The 22,009-nt window shown below is 41.8% G+C and overlaps 1 protein-coding gene across 1 annotated transcript in view; it reads left to right on the top strand.

Annotated features, from left to right (window-relative positions):
- Positions 1-5,396: 5,396 nt before the first annotated feature.
- The window catches only part of RGS17 (regulator of G protein signaling 17), a 35,451-nt gene continuing 18,838 nt past the window's right edge, over positions 5,397-22,009 (top strand). Inside the window, exon 1 of the mRNA XM_062187770.1 lies at positions 5,397-5,533. Coding sequence (XP_062043754.1) covers positions 5,415-5,533 — 119 coding nt within the window. The 5' untranslated portion in view covers positions 5,397-5,414. The remainder of the gene's footprint in view (positions 5,534-22,009) is intronic.

The following is a 22,009-nucleotide window of genomic DNA, read 5'->3' as shown; positions in this document are numbered from 1 at the left end:
TCAATGGCTGCCATGGCTGGCGCACCGCACCTGGCGCACTGCGCTGATCCAATGGCAGGAGCCAGGTGCTTCTCCTGGTCTCCCATGGGGTGCAGGGCCCAAGCACTTGGGCCATCCTCCACTGCCTTCCCTGGGCCACAGCAGAGAGCTGGCCTGGAAGAGGAGCAACCGGGACAGAATCCGGCGCCCCGACCAGGACTAGAACCCAGTGTGCTGGCGCCGCAAGGCAGAGGATTAGCCTAGTGAGCCGCGGCGCCGGCTGTTTCTTTTTTTTATTTTATTTTTATTTTTTTTTAAATTTTTTTGACAGGCAGAGTGGACAGTGAGAGAGGTAGAGACAGAGAGAAAGGTCTTCCTTTGCTGTTGGTTCACCCCACAATGGCCACTGCGGCCGGCGCATCTCGCTGATCCGAAGCCAGGAGCCAGGTGCTTCTCCTGGTTTCCCATGCAGGTGCAGGGCCCAAGGACCTGGACCATCCTCCACTGCACTCCCAGGCCATAGCAGAGAGCTGGGCAGGAAGAGGAGCAACCAGGACAGAATCCGGCGCCCCGACCGGGATTAGAACCCGGTGTGCCCGGTGTGCCAGCGCTGCAGGCGGAGGATTAGCTTAGTGAGCCGCGGCGCCGCCCCTTGACTGTTTCCAAACAAGGAAACATGGGGCATCATTTTAACTAATAATTAAGTTCAATGACATTTTATCATAGCAGTGCTTTTTTTTTTCAAAGCAAGGTAACATTTTTATTTTTCTTAGCCTTAGTTGATATAATAAATAACTTTTATTTTATCAAAGGAATTTATTATTAGATTCTCAAGATAACAGCAAATGCATGAGAATTACTACAACACAGTTCTCACCAAGTTTCAAGTTATTATCATATTAATAAAAAGAACAGATTCAACATAGTTCATAGATAGAACTCTGAGAATATGACACTTCCCTCCCTTCCTTACTTCCCTTTTATCTCTCCCTCCCTCCCTCCCTCCCTTCCTCACTTCCTAATTTCCCTTCCTTCCTGTCTGCTTTTCTTTCTTCCTTTCTTTATGTTTGAGACAGCATATTTCTATTTTATGTTATAGTCAAAGGCTTAAATCTGCACTAAGCAAAGAATTCAACAAAAAGTAAAAATTAAAAAGACGGTAGTTCAGTGGCAATACAGACAAGGGCTATAAAAATAATTAAATGAAAAGTTGTCCATTTCACTCATATACATTAAATTTTAAAATAATCACTGGTCATTAAAACTATAGTAGTATATCATTCTTTTACAAAAGATTTATTTATTTATTTATTTATTTATTTATTTATTTATTTGAAAGTCATAGTAACAGAGAGAGAGAGAGAGAGAGAAAGAGAGAGATTGCATCTGCTGGTTTACTCCCCAACTGGCCACAATGGCCAGGGCTGAGCCAGGCAGAAGCCAGGAGCCAGAAGCTTCATACGGATCTCCCATGTTGCTGGCATGGGTACAAGTTCTTGAGCCATCTTCTGCTGCTTTTCTCAAGATGGATCAGAAGTAGAGCAGCTGGGACACAAACCAGTGCCCACATGGAATGCCCACATCTCAGCCGGCGGCTTTACCTGCTATGCCGTACTCGCTTCGGCAGCATGTATACCTGCTATGCCATAATGCTGGCCCCACAAGTAGTATACCATTCTTAACCATTGGTTTGACAAAGACATAAAATAGGTTAACAAAACTAAATTCATGGCAGTGCTGATATACACAGACATTTCTTTTTTTGTTTGTTTGTTTTTTATTTATGTATTTTTTTAAATTTTATCTCCCACATAATAAGGGAGAATATGTGGTATTTGTCTTTCTGGATCTGGCTTATTTCACTCAACATGATGTCCTCAAGTTGCATCCATTTTGATGCATATGGTAGAATTTCATTCTTTTCTGTAACTGAGAAATACTCTATTTTGGATGCATGTCCATTCATCTGGTGATGGCCACTTTGGGTAAATCCATATTTGGGCTATTGTGAACAGTGCCTCTATAAACGTGGTGGTGCAGGATCTCTTTCATACAGTGTTTTCTTGCCTTTTGGATATAGACTCAATAGTGGGATTGCTGGATCACATGGCAAGTCTATGTTCAGCTTTTTAAGAAATTTCTGTGCAGTTTTTCACTGTGGCTGTGCTAATTTACATTCTCACCAACAGAGCATAAGATTCCCCTTTCTCCACATCTTTGCCAACATTTGTTACTGCCTATCTTCTGTAGTTTAGCCATTCTGATGGGTGAAGTGATAGCTTATTGTGGTTTTGATTTGTGTTCCCCTGATGGCTAGTGAGGTTGAGGAGTTTTTCATATATTTGTTGGCCAATTTTATTTCTTCCTTTGAGAATTGTCTGTTGGGGTCCTTTACCCATTTATTAACTGGATTCATTACATTTTGTTGTTGAACTTTTGAGTTGCTGATATATTCTGAATATTAATCCTTTGTCAGATAGGTAGTTTGTTTTCAAATATTTTTCCCATTCTATTGGATGTCTTGATTGTTTTCTTTGGTGTGCAGAAACTTCTGTGTTGATATAATCTGCTTGGTTTGGTTTGGCTTTGTTTCCTGACTCTGAGGGTCTTTTCCAAGAAGTCATCACCTAAACTAATGTGTTAAAGTGTTTCCCCTACAGCTTCCTAAGTCTTCGGTCTTAAATTGAGGTCTTGTATCAGTTTGAGTCGATTTTTGTTAGCGAGAGGTGGGGAGCTAATTTCATTCTCTTACATATATACCTCCTGGTGTTTTTTTTTTAAGACTTATTTATTTTAAAGTCAGAGTCAGGGGTGGGGTGTGAGGGAGAGAGAGATCTTGCTTCTGTTGGTTCACTCTGCAAGTGACTGCAACAGCCAGGGTTGGGCCAGGCTGAAGCCAGGAGCTAGGAGCTTCATCTGGGTCTCACACTTGGTTGGCAAGATCCCAAACACTTGGGCTTCCATGGCTTTTCGCAGGCCATTAACGGAGCAGGATTGGAAGTGGTTTTACTATACTATGTGTAATTGTGGATTAATTTTTACGTATCCTGACCATGTGGTGTGCTGGTTAAATGTAAGGCTTTTGTTTTGTGTTCTTCAATTGTAGAAAGTACTCAGCCAACCTCCCTTGAAATACCACTTTCCAAAAAATCTAGCAATGTTCTTTTGATGAAAACCCTGCTGAGTGCGTAGCGGAGCCTTCCAAAGTTACTGTTCTGTTTGATTCAATTCTTTTTTTATGTTTGTAGCTCTCTGTGATGAATTCTAGAGATCTTCCTGGGTACCATCACTGTTTCACTTTAGGGTTGCTTTGGGAATAGCTTTTTTTACATGTAAAGTTTTTTTAATGGCTTTGTGCTTTTGTTTTTCCATTTCCATTATTTATTATGTACAACCTTGTTTTATATTTGCCTACTTTTTGTTACATAATTTCTTCTCATAGATAGTATTCTTTCCTTATTACATTGCTGATTATCATAATCATGTTTAGTAACTAATTTTTGGTAATTCAATAATTTACATTTGATCGGGGGTGTCTTCCTCTCCAAATTACTGAGCTAAGCTTTCTGTTTTCTAGTATTAATTCGTATTGTTTGCCTTCAGACAACACACTGAATGAGAAGCGTGTTCTACTTACTTGCTGTCCTTGTAAGATCTTCCGTCCTGTAGCAGCTAATGGATTAGCGTCTCAGGATTTCTTCCCATCCAGCAGGGACTTTGGAGATGTCTCTGACCCAGTCACCTGAACCAGCAGGTTGCTGGGCCTGTCTCACCTGAACCACTTTCTCTGCTGCCCTTCCTGCAGCTAGGTACCTTTGAATGATTAGAAAGACTTTTTTGGCACCATTTTTATGAATGGTAGAAAAATAGCCTCTGATTTTGTTTGTAGCTGAGAACCTGGCCTCCTGCTAATCAGAATGAAACATTTTACGAAGCACTGGAGTGTGCAGCCTTGCCCCTTTCGGATTCTATATGTGAATAACAAAATTAGGTGACTTCAGCTCATATTTACCTATCACTGTGTTTGTTTTCTTTTAAAAGGGTTCTTATTTTTAAGAATACAATATTTTCAAAAGTATCTGTCATTGTTTTCAGAACTGAAAATATAACTTTTGCATTTTTAAAATTTACTTGAAAGAGATAGGAAGACAGAGATCTTCCATCCACTGTTTTGCTCCCCTTATAAAGGCCACAGCAACCAGTGCTAAGCCATGACAGAGCCAGGAGCCAGGAACTCTACCCAGGTCTCCATGTAAGTGGGGGAGATCCAAGCACTTGAGCCATCACCTGCTGCCTCCCAGTGTGCGTACTAGCAGGAAGCTAGATGGGAAGCTGAGTAGCCAGAACTCAACCCAGGCACTCCAATATGGGATGTGGGAATCTCAAACAGTAACTTAAATGCTGTACAAAATTCCTACCCTCCAAATTATATTTTTTAAGAATGAGCTCACAGTATGAAAATGACTTGAAGCACTTTGTATTTTAATACTTATTGCTCTCAGCCACATATGACAATATATGAGAATGGTTTATTCATTTTTCCAAAAGTCCATGCATGCTACATTTAAAATTATACTAAAATCATTTTTTTCTTTTTTTACCTACAATCCAGTCCTCAGGGTTGATACTGTAAATACTTGTAGGCAATAACTCATTTCATCTAATTTATAAGGTCACTAGTAGAGAATTCTGCACCCCAAAATTTTTATCTGCCATAATACATAAATTCTACCAAAGTAATTCCCTTTAACTTGATGACTTTTCTATCTTCCCCAAATTCTCTATTAAATTGAAATAAACTTGGGGATGTGGGCAAGGAGAAGGTGGTATCTTTGCAATGCTGATACGTAATAGAAATTGAGTTATCTTAGTAGTGGCACTGGAAAATGAATCAGAAGTGCCAAGAAAGTGATCAGATGTTTTAAAAGGAGATGAGAAGGCACCAAGCATACTCCTCACAATTGTTACTGAGTTAGAAAACGCTGCAACACTGGTTTAAATAAAGTCCAATTCACCATCCTGTAAAACATCAGAGGAGAAGCAAGTTGGTCACACAGCTGTGACAGTTTAAAGGCATTCCTAAAGGAAAGCAGACTTAATCATTCTTGAGTAATGAAGCAAATTAAGAATAAATGTTCAAACCCTATCTTATTTACTGGAGCTTTTGATCATGGGAAAATTTTTGTAACTATAATTTTAGGCAGCAGAGAATGATAGAAGTTTCTTCTGAGAGTTTTCAGGATATTCGAGAATTTTTCCTGAGAATTTTTAGTTTGGTTGCTGACGCTCATTTGTTTTGCCTTTTCTTATATTGTCTTCATCCTCCCTTAATTAAATCATGTGTCCTTTAGTCTAGGCAGCCTGTCCTGTCACCGTTTTCTCAGACCTTTTGTTTTCTCTCTTCTTTCAGCCAGTTGGGTACTGAAGTAGCTGAAATGCGCAAAAGGCAGCAGTCACAAAATGAAGGAACACCTGCTGTGTCTCAAGCTCCTGGGAACCAGAGGCCCAACAACACGTGTTGCTTTTGCTGGTGCTGTTGTTGCAGCTGCTCCTGGTATGTTGTGTTATCCCTGAATTGTGTTATCACACCTGTGCTAGATATTAACTAGAGCAAACACACGTGCCAAATCTTAGACCCATGGAAGCTTTCCAATATGTCTGTTTTTCTTTTGCAAGTAGGAATTATTGAAGACTATCATTGGTTTCCACAAGCAGAATGTTAAGTTCCTCAGAATTTACATTTAAATTGATTTATGTCATGGTTTTAAATTTTCTTCAAGATATGGGTAAAAATGAGATCTCAGTGACATTTTTATTTGTCAAAAACAATATTCTCCAATATTACAATGGTGCAAGCACCTTATGATGATACCTAGCACTACTGTATGTATTATTGAATTAGTTTTAGTTATGTGCTTCTCCTTAGGAGTGTTGATAATTTCATTGCATAGCTAGGTAGCCAGGAGTCTTGGGGTGGGATTGGAGGGGAAGTGTGGCCACCACAGAACTCCTGCTGATAAATAAGCTGGAGACAGCAGAGCCATAGCTCACGACCACCGATCTAAAAGATCAGGGGCTGTGGTTGCTGTGAAGGCCATGTCAGTTTACTGAGAGTCTGAAACCAGAAAAGGAGAACCTGCTTTCCACTGCAGGTTTATCATCGATAGACGCTGGGGCTCAGAGCACTGTTGTAACCTTGTCCTCTGGTTTCCTCGTTGATAAAATGATGAGTTTGGCAAGCTGAGTCCCAGGTCCTGCTAGTGCTAACCGTCCGTGATTCGAGTGCATCATAGAACGGGCTCCAGTTCTGAATTCCCACAGTCCCTTTCAGTGAGAAAATCAGTAGGACCCAAGCCCTAAGGTTTATGCAGGTGAGATTCCTCAAGGAGGTACAAGACTTAATGGAAATTTCTTCTGAATTGAAATTTTGGGTCCCTTAAGATTCGGTTTGCAAGTGGATCTTCCGGATTGGCGGTGTCTTCTGGATCTTCTCAACCTGTTTCAAAACCTTAAATAAAGGCCCAGTGTTTGAATCATCTCTTTTTGTATGACCTCCACAGTTTCCCAATACCCACTGAGGTTGTTGTTTTGATATGGTGGCAGAAGGTTGTAATCATGGTGGCCAAAATAGAAGATAAAATGCATTGGGCTGTGGTAGTGCCCTAGACGATGAAAAAACTCCACCAGGTCTGGCAAACCCCAGTCCCAAAAAGCCATCAGACGCCGTAGTAATCTGAAAGATTTAACCTAATTTTTGTAAATATCAAAATTGCTTCTGGGATGATGGTTCTTTACTAGGGAAAATCACCCATGATTTCTTTTCTTCCATTCTCAAGTGCGGACCATTTTAGAAGGAGGAAATAGAGTTCTAGACGAGCTATTTCAACCACAGTTATGTCATTTTTCCCCGTATCATTCCTAAAGATATCATCCGGCTCTTATTCTGTGAAAGACCGTGTAGTGACTTAATACATGGTTCCGGAGTCAAACTGACAGGATACCCAGTTCTGTCCTCATCTATAACTATGTGTGTGACCTTCAGCGAGCTCGTGAATCCCACTGATCCTCAGATTCCTAGTCTGCCCAATGGCAGGAACACAAATCTGGACCCCTTAATGTTGTGAAAATCAAATGAGCGAAAATACATACTAAGCCGAGAACAGTGGCTGATACACAGTAAATTAATAAGAATTAGTTCCCTAGACTGTGTAGCACCTCGTACTGCATATATAAAATCTCATTAAAGAGGAGCTGGCTTGAAATAATGTGAAAAAAAATTCAGCTTATTGATAAAATACAACGATTATCTTGAAAAAGAAAGCTATTTTGAATTCTGTGTAAAATATTGCAAATACATTGTTACAGTATTGAGAATTATATTTCTGAGTCTCATTTGCATTTACAGTTTTCCTATAACTAGCATATCACTTTATTTACTTGTCAAAATTAATTTGTGAATTGCATTGGGATTAAAATCTCAAAACAGAATACTGAAGTTTTGTTGTATGGTTCTTAGTTGCCAAATAAATATTTAGTGAGGCTTGCTTTGGTTAATGCTTAAAATACAGACTGGATAACAAAACATTTAGCATTAGCTCATGACCATCAGATATTGCAGAATACAGACCAAGTACAAAACAGTTTTTGGAGCTTGCATCCACTTTCCACACCTAGGGTGACTCATAATTGATATTCCCAAGCATGAGGTACATTAGCTGTGAGCTCTGTTAGTTCCAGGCTGCACTGCTATTGTCAGGAATTGCATTTGTTAGCAACGAAGCATGGATGCCTGAGTCCAGGCCATGCAATCTTCAGTCTATAAATTTGCAGATCTTTCTAAATGTGATAAATGATAGGTCATTTCTATAAAAACAACTCGACTTTGTAAAAAGAGGATAAAACTTAAATTGCCTTGAACTAAGGCTTTTAATTATAACCATATTGTCTTGTTGAAAATGAAAATGTTCCTTTTACATGCATTTTAAAATGTCATTTTTTGAGCTTAAAAAGAATATTTTAGAGTGGAGGAGAAAAGAAAGACATGTTCTTCAGATTTTCCAAGCTAGGTCAAAGGAGCAGAACAAAAAGAAACACTAGAAAAAAATGTAATTTAGGCACTAAAAAAAGTTAGAAATCAAAATATGAAGTAACTGTCATTTGTGAATAGGAGCAGTTGTCATGTGGCTGATTTTACTTCCTTTTAAGGAAATAGAGTGCAAAGAAAATAAATTTCTGTGTCTAGTAATAAATAGAAACTTCACTCTCGCCTCACATATTAAGGGCTTTTTAAACAACATATTTCCTTCAAATATGCATTTCTCATTCATGTTTCATTTCCAGTTCTCTCATTTTTAAATATTCCTGTCTTCATCATTATCACTCTAGTTTGGAGGAGGATACACTAAGTATATAACTGTTGACTATTTCCACAGCTTCCTTAAAAACGTTAAACAGTTTGGATCTATTTCATAATTACTTACTAAGCTGATTCCGTCTCAAGCTTTGTCAAAGAACCACTTCTTTCTGCATATAAGGCTCTTGTCCTACCTTCCATCCTTCCTTCCTTCCTTCCTTGAAAGGTAGAGTTACAAACAGAGAGAAGAAGAGACAGAGAGAAAGGTCTTCCATCCGCTGGTTCACTCCCCAAATGGTCGCAATGGCCAGACCTGAGCTGATCCGAAGCCAGGAGCCAGGAGCTTCTTCTCAGTCTCCCACACAGGTGCAGAGGCCCAAGCACTTGGGCCATGTTCCATTGCTTTCCCAGGCCATCAGCAGAGAGCTGGATCAGAAGAGGAGCAGCTGGGATATGAGCCAGTGCCCAGATGGGATGCCGGCACACAGGTGGAGGCTTAGCCTACTACGCCACAGCCCTGGCCCTGGCCCTGACCCAGTCCCTCTTCCATCCTTTCTAACAGCCTCATCCTTCAAGAGAAAAGAGAATGAGATTTAGACCATTTAACTGACTTACATCAATGAGTGAAGGATGCCTGAATCTAGGCCATAAAATGGACAATCTATAGATGGACAAGTTCTTCCATACAGGGAACTCTGACCATATGAAGATGCAGTTCTAAAAGTCAAGACCCCTTGTCAAGAGGGTCAAAGTGGCACTGATAAATAGAAGGACTTGTCTCCTCAGGCAATGAACTTCTTCCCTGTTCCTATGAGATACAAACCTTCAAAGATGCCAAAAGTGCTTTACTCACTGCCAACAGGACAGCATGAGTGAGTGCGGTGGGTCATACATTCACATGTGAGACAATACATGGAGAAGTGCATTGTAGCCTCTAGACTGCTGTGTGCTTACAAACACAGGATGCACCAAAAAGAGGTAAGGAGGTAAAAAACTTTCTAAATACATTTTGGGCTTAAGGCTAATTTCCAAATTGTTCTGTAAACCCTCTGGTAACATCAGAGGTTACATCAAAATCACCAGACAATTTTTTCCCCAAAACGTCTTCAGGTGTTAATCCCTTTCTAATGCCTGGCTGCCTCTAGAGGTATCCATCCCATCAAGCGATGAAGTCAGAGTTCCTTGTGTGTAGTCATAAAATGTTAGACTGTAGAAGAGCTCAACTTTATCTCCTCAGTGATTCTGTTGACTTCTGCTTGACACTGTGCATTGGTGAGATAATGGCTGTTAGGAGTAGAGATGGAAGTTTCTGGCCACCACCCTGGGCTCCCACTTGCAGTTTCCAAAGAAATGCTTCTGCCTTTAGCTGTTTTATAGATTAGATTTAGCTATACACTTTCATTTGAAAAAACAATTTCCTCCACACCAAAGCATTGTTTGGAAAACACTGACTTTACAGATGAGAAAACTGACAACTCCCTGCTATCACTGGATGCATTAGGAAGCATGGTGGGATTAAAACACAAGGCTTTAATATCCAGCGCATTGTTTGGTCCACCTTAATGTGAAAATTCTGAACCTCTGTCATTTTCAGGTTTGATAGGAACCATTTCCATAAGTGAAACTTTCCCAGTCCAATTCACAATCTTGTGTCGGGTTAGATGTTGCTGCCAAGATTTGGCCCACTGCACCAGATTCCTCTCAGAAGAGACTGGTTGCAGACTGTTTTTAGGGTATTAACTAGCCCTTTTGCAAGCTAAAATTGTCTTCCTTTTGGACACACTAATTCACAGATTTTCCAGACCATGGGATGGCCTCCTAAGTAAATGCTAAGCACTTCATACGCATGCTTTTGGTTGTCCCTCCCCCTGTTTTTAACAAGTGCCACAGCCTCTGTAAGTTAGAAAATTTTAAAAACAATGTCCTAATTTATCCTCTGGTACTGTCACATTTTAGCTCTCTGCCCATGGAAATACTAAGATGCATGTTTAAAAGTCAAGGGATATTTTTTTAAAGGAAGAACAAAGATGCAGGTCTGCTCCCAGTGAAGAAACCACTCCCTGGAAGTAAAAGTCATCACACATGCAACGTGGATCATTTCATCTGAGGCACCAGTGGCTCACTGGTTTCCTCTATACCTGACACTCTTGGAGAGCTGACTCACGCTGCAAAGCAGCTGTGCACAGGATTTCCAAAGTACTTGGAACCAGAAGATGCTAAACTGTAACTTACAAAGAACACTACAGTTTTAAAACGTCATCCTACCTTAGCATACATGTCCTCATTAGCTGCAACCAATTATATGAACCTTGAACCACAATCAATCAAAATACCTCTACCAAAGTGAACACAGATGTCCTAAGCGATATACACACCAAAGAGTGGTATTAGGACTATGTGCTTTGTACATGTCATTCATTGAATTTTTCATTCATAACATATTGAAAGCCTATTGAAAACTGTTGTACTTCATCAGCATTCACTGGGTTCTCTCTGCCTCTACAGTGAGAAAACAGTCTCAAAAATCAATAGCATTTAGATATTCCTTGCTCCTCACAAAAAAATGTGTCTTCCGTAAGCTGCCAGAATAGACCCTTTTCCATCAAAGGGTCTTACTCTGTGAGCTCTTTTTAACTCTGTGTTTGCTGCAAGTGCGTGTTTTTCTAGTGTCTCATTGCAGTATTTAAATCATCAATATAAAGACGGATAAGAAAGAATGAAATAATAGATAAAAATATTAAGCCCAGTCTTATTTATCAGGGAAGAGGAGGAAGAACTGTTAAACAGCAAAGAATGGGCAAGAGAAGATTAACTATTCAGGCAAGAAAATGGCAAAATCCATCTGGAAAAGCCAGGCAGGAGAAATTCTGTTCATTGAGAAGCGATGAAGCAAGATGGTACCTGGGAGACACCTGTGGCCTGGATCCCCTGAGATGGAGGCTGAGAAGGGGAGGGAAGAGGCCACCGTATTGGGTAGCTAGAAGAGGATAAAGACAGGAGGCATAAATGGGAGAGTCATGTGGTATAAGCCCCAAAGGGTGTGGAAGGGAAGTGCCAACAGGCACCTTGCCCTGCATCAAGTGTGGGAGGAGCCACCTTTGTCAGAGAGAGTCCTGAGAGAGGTGGTGCCTTTGGAGAAGTGGGTGCTGGGGAGGGACTGAGGGAGAAAGATGCAGAGTACAGGAGAATTGGAGTTCCAAAGAAAAAGAGAGAGCCCCCAGAGGGAAAGAGTGGTAGGAGGGACTTCCCTCTGGCGAGGAAGCTGAGAGTGCAGAAGCAGAGAGACTATAGATGCAGAGACTGGCAGTCATCTGGAGACAGTGCTCTGCCTGGAGACTGGGGTAGAGTCCACTGCTCCCAGGTATCCCAGTCAGCTTCAAGTCATTTCAGGCTCAGATCTGGAGAGGATCTCTTGGATCTCAGCAAAAGCTGGCTCACCGTGCTCAGGCATGGCGGTGTAGTGCAGACCATCTGTGAATGGGCCAAGATTTGCCAGCACTCAGCAGTGGGCTGGACTCAGTGCTGGGTCACAGCTGTGGCCACACCTCCTCCCCCCTGCACAGGGCTGACCATATTGAAGACCTCTCTGACTACCAGCTCACTCTGTTGCTTCTCATACCAGCAATTCTCCTCCTGTGGGACAATGTTTTGGTTTCTCGGGTTAATACCTTCAGTAACATAATACTACATGACTTTTGTAGTTGAACTCACAAAAGTCAATTGCGACTGGGTGTTTTCTAACTTCTGTGTCTGTCTAATGCAGACCTGTGGAATATTCACACAGAAACCCAGTCCCATCTCTTGTGTCTCTAAACTCTTAAAATTGATAATATTTCAACTTCATCATAACCTATTATTCATATAACCATAAGGAAAATTGTCAAGAAACCAAGAATAAAAATCCCAAAATATCAGCACTAGAATATTGCCTCAAGATATATTTCAGTAGTTATTGTGTCTAACACCATCAATAGTCTCCCTAAATAAACTGAAAACACCATTAATCCTAAATAGATCCACCAAAATTCATTGCAGTTCCACAATCAACACCAGTATATATCATAATTAATTCTTATATATATATATCTTAATTCTCACATGGAATTTGACCATGACTAATGACCATATGCTAAAGTTTCATGCTTCAAAATAGCCAAAAAATACACTTTGGCTTAAAATATGTTCTTTGGCACATTAGTAGGCATTATTTAACATTTGTTGAATGATGATGGATTCAGATTTTCCAAATGAGTCCACTTTATGCAATATGGAAATTTCTGTCACATAAATTATTCTCAACAGGTGTGTTTTTCATACGCCATATTATGATGATATGGAAGGTGATGCTTACTGGGGCACCACCTGATTCCTTCTTATTCACCATAGTTTGCCATCATGCTCTGTACATGAATGTGCAGTAATAGTACCAGGAATAGTAGAAATTAGTGTTACAGAGGCACAAGATTTTGGGGAGTGTCAAAAACTGTTTGATAGTGATGTAATGTGAAATCAAGCAGGACGAAATAAAAGAGTAGAGATTGGTAAAGATTTTTTATACCATTTTAAGGGGTCAGAACTTTATACTATACCTGATTCAGGAGAATTATACAACCAACTTCATTTTTACAGAACGTGAATTTTATTGTCTTATCTGACAAAAATAGAACAAGTGGTTCTTGAATGGTATCCTGTAAGAACAGGTCCTTTGTGCCTAAACAATGACAGAAAGTAGGCTTGTCCTAAAATAATGAGGAATGTTAATGAGAACAAAAAAAATAGATGGCTTCAGTGACTGGAGCTTCTTCAGATTGTGCCAATCCAAAGCCAGGAGCCAGGAGCTTCTTCTGGGTCTCCCACGTGGGTGCAGGGGCCCAAGCCCTCCTAAAGTAGAATGTATAATTCTGCTGAATCCATTGTTACAAATATTGTAATTTCCAATACTATAAAATATGTAACTTTGTTTCAGTTATCAGCAAACTATATGTTAATGTACATCTCATGCACAAGAGCATCTGTTCCTCTATGGAAATGGAAATGGTATAAAGTAATACCAATCATGTAGAATTACAGAACCTTTTGGTCAGCCAAACCTATAAGTAACAGTGGAATAACGCCATGTAATCCATTCTCAATAGAAGCAGTCTTGCACATTTAACTCTTACATACAAATCCAGCATCTCATCTTCCTCACACCACGCCCACTTTGAGGGGACAGCATGAAACAGGGAATGAAGAGCTCTGGAATTAGAGAGACATGGGTATGTCCTGGTTCCACATCATGTGACCATGAAACATTGGAGAAATTGCTTCATCTCCGTGAACCTCAGCTTACTCCTCAGTGAGCTGTGGTTAAGAACACATATAAATCACTTAGTTTAGGACTAAGTACATGTCAAATGAACTTTACAGATAGGTGTTATTTCTGTCCCCTCACAAGTCAGGCTGAAAGGATTTTTGGCCACCACACACCTGGAAATATTCCATCCTTGTGTTGTCACTCAATGTGGCAGATGCCACCTCTGTGTTCTGTGTCACTGTGTCCTTTCCCCCCGGCTCTCACGGGGACTAGCACAGCCGTAAGTCGGGGTGTCTCTTGGGGCAGGCACCACACAGACATAGGGCTCCCAGGGTGCTACAAATTCCCTGTACTAAGTTAAGATCCCCACAGCTCAGGACCATGTCCTTCTATCCTGTTTGTCCCCAAGGATGCCTCCCGCATCCATCCCTTACAAATCCATGCACACAGTAACTGGAAAACGACAGGGAGTTGATGAATGGGTGGATGGAGGAGACTCTGCCAGATATTAAATATATTTCTGAATATTTGTTTTATCCTTGTTTTTATTTTATGATAAGGACGTAGTTAACTAAAGCCAGAAGCCTGAGCTCCAACTTGACTAATGCACTTAGAGGCACAGGGTCTTATGAACTGATGACCAGAGTCCGTGAACTAGATAGAAGGTCATATGGCCTTTTCACACCAGAGATACTTGCTTTCCCAGAAAAGCATCCACTAACTTGCCTTTAAATGATTGGGAAAACTTCAGTGAGTTCAAAGAATAGCTTAAAATAGAATTGCAGTCAACCTGAGACTAAAAGTAGAAGATTTTGAGGGTTGGCAAATTGTGTATAGATATACGATATATTCAGTTCTAGGATTCTCTTAATTTTAACGGCAAATAAGAAAGAAAAACCATTTATACCAAATCAGAAGCTTTGGTTATTTAGCTAAGATTGTAGAGCGGATCCCAGTTTTAACCATGTAATTACTTGTTAAATGTAGTTGGTATTTGAAATCAAATAACTACATCAGTGAACTCAAAGTGGCTTGGAGTTTTATTTTTTATTTTTGTTAAAGATTTGTTTATTTTATTTGAAAGGCAGAGTTACACAGAGGCAGAAAAAGAGAGAGAGAGAGAGAGAGAGAGGTCTTACAGCCACTGGTTCACTCCTCAGATGGCCGCAACGGCCGGAGCTGTGCCGATCTGAAGGCAGGAGCCAGAAACTTCTTCCAGGTCTCCCATGCAGGTGCAGGGGCCCAAGGACTTGGGCCATCTTGTACTGCTTTCCCAGGCCATAGCCGAGAGTTGGATCTGAAGTAGAGCAGCCAGTACAGGAACTGGTGCCCATATGGGATGCCGGCACTACAGGCCAAGGCTTCAACCCACTAAGCCACAGCACCGCCCCTTGAGTTTTAAATAAAAATATAACACAGATAAAAAGGAGGGAATTTTTGAAACCCATCTTTTCCAACAGAAACATGTATACACAGAAATCAGTAGCAAGGAGAGAAGGGAAATCAGAAAATGAAAAGATTTCTTCTTGGTTTCCACATGGTAAAAGAATTGGGGCCAGCACTGTGGCATAATGGGTTGAGCAGCTGCCTGAGATGCCAGCATCCCATACAGGCTCTGGTTTAAGTCTGGCCTGGTTACAGCCTAGCCCTGGCCATTGCAGTCGTTTGGGGAATGAACCAGCAGATGGAAGTTCTCTCTCTTTTCTGCCCCCCCCCCCCACCCCATAATCCTGCCTTTCAAATAAATAAAATAAATCTTTTAAAAAAAATTATGTTTACATACAACCCAAACTGAAATTAAAATTCTTTAAAGATTTAAAACGGGTGTAGTGGTCTAAGCCTCCACATGTGGTACCAGCATCCCATATGGTGTCAGTTCTAGTCCCAGCTGCTCCACTTCTGATCCAGCTCTCTGCTATGGCCTGGGAAAGCAGTAGAAGATGGCCCAAGTGCTTGGGGCCCCGCACCCACATGGGAGACCCAGAAGAAGCTCCTGGCTCCTGACTTTGTATCAGCCCAGTTCTGGCTGTTGCAGCCATTTGGTGAGTGAACCAGCAGATTAAAGACCTTTCTCTCTGTCTCTCCCTCTCTGTCTGTAACTCTACCTTTCAAATAAATATATAAAATCTTTTTTAAAAATTGAACATTTAAAAAATATTTCCTACCCATTTGTAGTTAGAGACCTCCTTTTCTAATTAATCTAAGAATATATGAACTGGCTGGCGCTACAGCTCAGTAGGCTAATCCTCCGCCTGCGGCGCCGGCACACTGGGTTCTAGTCCCAGTTGGGGCGCCGGATTCTGTCCCGGTTGCCCCTCTTCCAGGCCAGCTCTCTGCTGTGGCCCAGGAGTGCAGAGGAGGATGGCCCAAGTTCTTGGGCCCTGCACCTGCACTGGAGACCAGGAGAAGCACCTGGCTCCTGGCTTCAGATCAGTGCGGTGCAGCAACCATTGGAGAATGAACCAACAGCAAAGGAAGACCTTTCTCTCTGTCTCTGTCTCTCTCTCACTGTCCACTCTGCCTGTCAAAAAAAAAAAAAAAAAAAAGAATATATGAACCAAGTTGCAAACAACTTACAACTAGAAAGAGTGACAGCTATGTTAATAAGGTTATGCCTGCCTTTCTTAAGACTACCTATTCCCAGATGAAATTACTTAGGGCCAGGGAGTATCCAGAGCTTTTCCCAAATACCAAAAAGGAAAAATGGCTGCAGTTAAGCACCCCTCCCCAAATTCAATTGATCTCCTTTAAGTTTTATGATTACATTCCCAGAAAAAAATGAAGGACTCTTTTCACATCCCTTAGAAAGACATAATAATCAAAATTCCTCACATGTAAGATTACACTTTTTTCCAAATAAGGGTAATTACTCCCAGAAACTTTGTTTCCTTTTATTCTGGCCAGGGGGAATTATTGTTAATAGGGGAAACACCGCCATCTAGTGGACATTTTTGTAATAACAGATTATTTTGAGGCCAACTTCATTTCCAGAAGTTCCACTTCTATGGATTCAACCAACTGTGAATTGAAAATATTAAAAAAATCTGTATTGAACAGATGCTGACTTTTTTCTTTATCATTGTTGGCTAAATAATACAAACAGTTCCATGGCATTTACATTGTTTTTAGGAATTTTTTAAATTATGATTTAAAGTATATGGGAGGGGCTTAATGGGTAAAGCCGCCACCTGCAGTGCCGGCATCCCATATGGGTGCTGGTTCAAGTACCGGATGCTCCAATTCTGATCCAGCTCTCTGCTGTGGCCTGGGAAAGCAGTAGAAGATTGCTGAAGTCCTTAGGCCCCTGTACCTGCGTGGGAGACCCGGAGGAAGCTCCTGGCTCCTGGCTTTGTATTGGCACAGCTCTGGCTATTGTGGCCAATTGGGGAGTAAACCAGCAGATGGAAGACCTCTGTCTTTCTCTGCCTCTCCTTCTCTCTCTGTGTAACGCTGACTTTCAAATGAATAAATAAATCTTTAAAAAAATAAAATATATGGGAGGATATGCCTAGGTTGTAGGTGGATTCTGCACCATTTTATGTAAGGGGCTTGATTATCTGAGGTTTTGGTAGCTGCAAGAGGTCCTGGCACCTGTCCCTCATGGATTCCGAGGGATGTCTGTACTTGTTTGATGATTTACAATGCATGATTATACAATGTGAGCCTTTATGGGAGCAATGTTTTGTTTTGCTTTTTTTATATCATGTAACAATGCTAAAGTTATTCATTTGTGTTGTATAATAATTCCAGACACAAACTTCTTTTTTTTTTTTTTGATTTATTTTATTTGAAAGAGTTAAAGAGAGAGGTAAAGCCAGAGAGAGGGGTCTTCCATCCACTGGTTCACTCCCTAAATGACCACAATGGCCAGAGCTGAGCCGATCCAAAGCCAGGAGCCAGGAGATTCTTCAGGGTCTCCAACATAGGCTCAGGGGCCCAATGACTTGAGCCATCTTCGACTGCTTTCCCAGGCCATAGCAGAGAGCTGGATTGGAAGTGGAGCAGCTGGGACCAAACCAGCGTCCATATGGGATGCTGGCGCTGCAGGCTGGGGCTTTAACCTGATGCTCCACAGTGCCAGCCCCTCCAGACGCAAATTTCTAATGATTATTTCCATCCGTATATTCCACATTCAAAACTAAGTTGTATTACAAAAACAAACAGAGGATGGGAGTTTCCAGTCATACATATGACACTGAGTTTTTAATGTTTCTGAAATTACGGATAGTCTGTGGTTACTGCCCTGCCTTCTGATGTCATTGTGTTTGGTTTATTATCATTTGTAAGCAATGCATTTCCTTAACTCCTTTCCCAGGCTCTCCTTGCTGATGGGAGGAAGATGGACTTAGCAGGGAGGCCCCTCCCAGCCGTAGCATCAACTTGTTGGTAGTGGCGTCTGCTGTATTCCTTCTTTGTCATGCTTTGCTGCCAAAAGCTTTAACAACTCCTCTCTGGTAACCTCAAGTTCCAGAGAATTGAGAAGAAGTTGGCCCAGGGCTCTGGGCAGCAGGTCCCGTGGTGATGGTGTGAGATAGTCCCCATCAGGCAGGCGGCATTTACACTCAAATGCACTGGTTTGTGATGGGGGAGAGGAGCTTACCCTCTCCAAACATTGAAGAACAATCAACTTTTTGAAAGATTTATTATTTATTTATTTGAAAGGCATAGTTACAGAGAGAAAGGGAGAGACAGAGAGATCTTCCAAACACTGGTTCCCTTCCCATATAGCCACAGGGAGTGGCGGGGGCGACCAAGCCAAAGCCAGGAACCAGGAGCTTCTGAGTTTCCCATGTGGATGCCAGGGCCCAAGTGTTTGGGCCCATCTTCTGCTGCTTTCCCAGACACATTAGCAGGCAGCTGGGTCAGAAGAAGTGGAATCGAGCCGGTGCCTATATGGGATGCTGGCATCACAGGTGGCAGCTTAACTGGTGATGCCACAATGCCAGCCTAAGGACAATCAATTTTGGTAAATAAAACTAAACAGGTAAAATACCAGAGTCAACTGTTGTATACAAAGAAGCAGCATTGCGTAGCAAACATGAGCAAGAGACCAGAAGTCAGCAGATGGGACAGTCTTCCTCCTGATAGGTTGTAGTTGTGGGTGTCCTGTAACAGCCTTGATGACTGCTTCCTTGTAAATAAAATAAGGATTAATAACAAAGCCCACTGCTTACCATGCAAGGCTTCTGTGAGAAAGCAGTGGTAAGGTATTGTGTGAGGAAATGTTTTAGAGTAACTTCAAAGTACAAGTCTCCATTTTTCCAGGTTGAAAAGAAAGTTCTATGTTAAATTTGGAGTTGCCTTTTTTTTTTTTTTTTTAACAGTTACAGACAGTGAGAGACAGACAGAGAAAGGCCCTCCCTCTGCTGGTTCATTCCCCAAATGTGTTACGGCTGGCACTCTGCCAATCCGAAGCCAGGAGCCAGGTGCTTCTTCCTGGTCTCCCATAGGGGGCAGGGGCCCAAGCACCTGGGCCATCCTCCACTGCCCTCCCGGGCCACAGCGGAGAGCTGGACTGGAAGAGGAGCAACCGGGACTAGAACCCGGTGTCCACATGGGATGGCGGCGCTGCAGGCGGAGGATTAACCAAGTGAGCCACAGCTCCGGCCCGCAGTTGCCATTTTTAATATGCTTTCATTGCTCTTCACATCTAAGTGGCTGTAACAATTTGCCTTTTTGTCCTAAATTTTTATTCCTTGTTTCACAGTCTTGAGAAGTAGGTTACCACCGTCATCCCTACTAAGAGTGGGGCAAGGAAGGTGCGGAGAGCCCCAGTCCTCCGTGAGGCGGTTCCACATTTAGAGTCCACCTCAGTGTCCCCTGGGCCCATTAGCTAATACGCACCTCCCTGCCTTTTCTCGTTGCCCGCTCCCACCCTGAGATACCCGGCCTGTCCATTCTGCTCTGTGCGTGTATCACGCCGTGTGCTAACTCCCAGGCTGCGCACGGCAGTATTGGACCTCTGAGTGCAGTCCCTTTGGTTCAGGTCTCCATCTGGCAATCGCCGGCTCGTTCTCAACCCACTGTGATCATTACTTCGTCTCTGAATCCTTTCTCAGCGCTCACAGGCGAAGTTCAGAACCCACACGGGTGTGCAAGAAACACCACAGGCTTAATCCTATCTTAGTTCTTATCACACTGCGCGCGATGTGTGCTTACCTGTCTGAGGTCCTCCAGAGCAGAGCCTTTGTCTCACTCATCTTATTCCTAACCCGGGCAGCATTGCAGAAACCTGGCATTTGATACCTCTGGGGAAAGGGTTGTTAACTCCTGAATAAAGCTGTAGCGTTTGACTGTGATATTTTGAGTGGTGAAGGTAAAATGTTAAAGAAAAATCTACCAGTTCCTTTTCAGAACCTGAAGGATGTTGATTTCATTTTTGCACTGGGAAATTTGAGGTAGAAGCTATTGGATTAAAAAGGTTGATATCACAACGGGAGAATATTAAAATGCTGAGCACTGCCGGCCTTTACCAAGGACAGTGGCACTTTCTTAGATCCTCGATGTCACGCTGCATTAAATGTAAGCGTGCTATTGATTCCTCCGTTGAATTTTTGTGTAATTATGTGTGGTTTGGGGATCAGCCTCTATCCCAGAGTTACCATGGCTACTGCAAATAATCCATCTTATTTGCAACCATTTCAAAGGCTCTTCCTAAGAATCGATCATTTCTTTGACAATAGTGGGCTATCTTCCAAAATAGACCTCGCAGCCGTGATGACAAATCAGTAGATAAACCCCCCCCCCCCCCAGCAGGCAATGTTTTTGCCACCTCACTGTCCACCTCCCTTGTAAGCAAACAATCCACCTACATACAGAGAAAGCATATTTCCTTATTTTCTGACATATACCATCTGTATCTCCTCTCTTCTCAAAGTTGTCATTCTAGAAAATCTCTAATGTGATTTTAAATGCTTATTTTATTTTGTCTAAACTAGTTGTCATCATTGTACTCATAGAGTACTTAAGCTTTGATTGGATTTCTACAGTGAACATTGTATATATGTTTTGTTCTCTTTTTGGCTTTAATTGTTTTAAAAGTAGAAATGTTAGTTTAAAATGTTATATACATAAAAATGAAAAATGACATGTTTTTGTGTGACTCCTCACAACTAAATTTGGTGTTTTAGAGATTTTTCAAGCACATAGGGCATGTATGTGTTGATCTAGAACAAATATTTCCATGGGGCAGGCACTGTGGCGTGGTGGGTAAAGTTGCCACCTGCAACGTCGGCATCCCATATGGTCACCGGTTCAAGTCCCAGCTGCTCCACTTCCGATCCAGCGCTCTACTACAGCCTGGGAAAGCAGTGGAAGATGGCCCTAGTCTTTGGGCCCCTGCACCTGTGTGGGAGATCCGGAAGACGCTTCTGGCTCCTGGCTTCGGACCAGCTCTGACCATTGCGGCCATCTGGGGAGTGATCTAGTAGATGGAAAACATTCTCTCTCTCTCTCTCTCTCTGCTTCTCTGTAACTCTGCCTTTCAAATAAAATAAATCTTAAAAAAAAATAAACAAATAAACAAATATCTCCTTGGGGCCGGTGCCATGGTGCAGTAGGTTAATCCTCTGCCTGCAGCTCCAGTTCTAGTCCTGGCTGCTCCTCTTCCAATCCAGCTCTCTGCTGTGGCCTGAGAGGGCAGTGGAGGATGGCCCAAGTCCTTGGGCTCCTGCATCCACATGGGAGACCAGGAAGAAGTACCTGGCTCCTGGCTTTGGACTGGCGCAGCTCCAGCCTTTGAGGCCATTTGGGGGGGTGAACCAATGGAAGGAAGACCTTTCTCTCTGTCTCTCCCTCTGTCTGTAACTCTACCTATCAAATAAATAAATAAAATCTTTAAAAAAAACAAAAACAAATATCTCCAGTAATTTAATACCTTCAAAGAAATTATATTACATAGGCCTAGACTGACTGAAAAAGGAAACAGATTCAGATCAGGACAAGCACACAGTCCAGTATCAATTCTTTGTCTCTTTTCTCCATTTCTTTTCATCTTAAAATGGCATTTCTCAGTGATGTTTGATGATTGAAACCTTGAAATCCATTTTCTAAAATTAGTACTTAAAGAGCAGTTTATTAAAAGGACAACTTGATCAGGCTAAAATTCAGTGTCTTTCTATAAGGCAAGATTATGTCTCAATTAGTACCTAGTAAGAGAATACAAACGGTGAATAGTTAGCGTTTAGTGAATGACTGTCATGCATAGCTCTAGTCCAACTCTGTGTCCGTGTTTTAGCATCTGTGCAATGGCAGATACAAACGCAGTCCAGTCCTTCTCATGATCACTCTAATATGGTAGCATTTGGGATGTTTGTAAATATCACAGAAACAGACAGGAAAGCCAGAATTCATGTTCAGAAAGTTGTGACTCATCTGTGTGG

The sequence above is a fragment of the Lepus europaeus genome, chromosome 3 (assembly GCF_033115175.1).
Source record: "Lepus europaeus isolate LE1 chromosome 3, mLepTim1.pri, whole genome shotgun sequence".
Classification (NCBI taxonomy): domain Eukaryota; kingdom Metazoa; phylum Chordata; class Mammalia; order Lagomorpha; family Leporidae; genus Lepus; species Lepus europaeus.
This window is presented reverse-complemented; position numbering and strand designations above follow the sequence as displayed.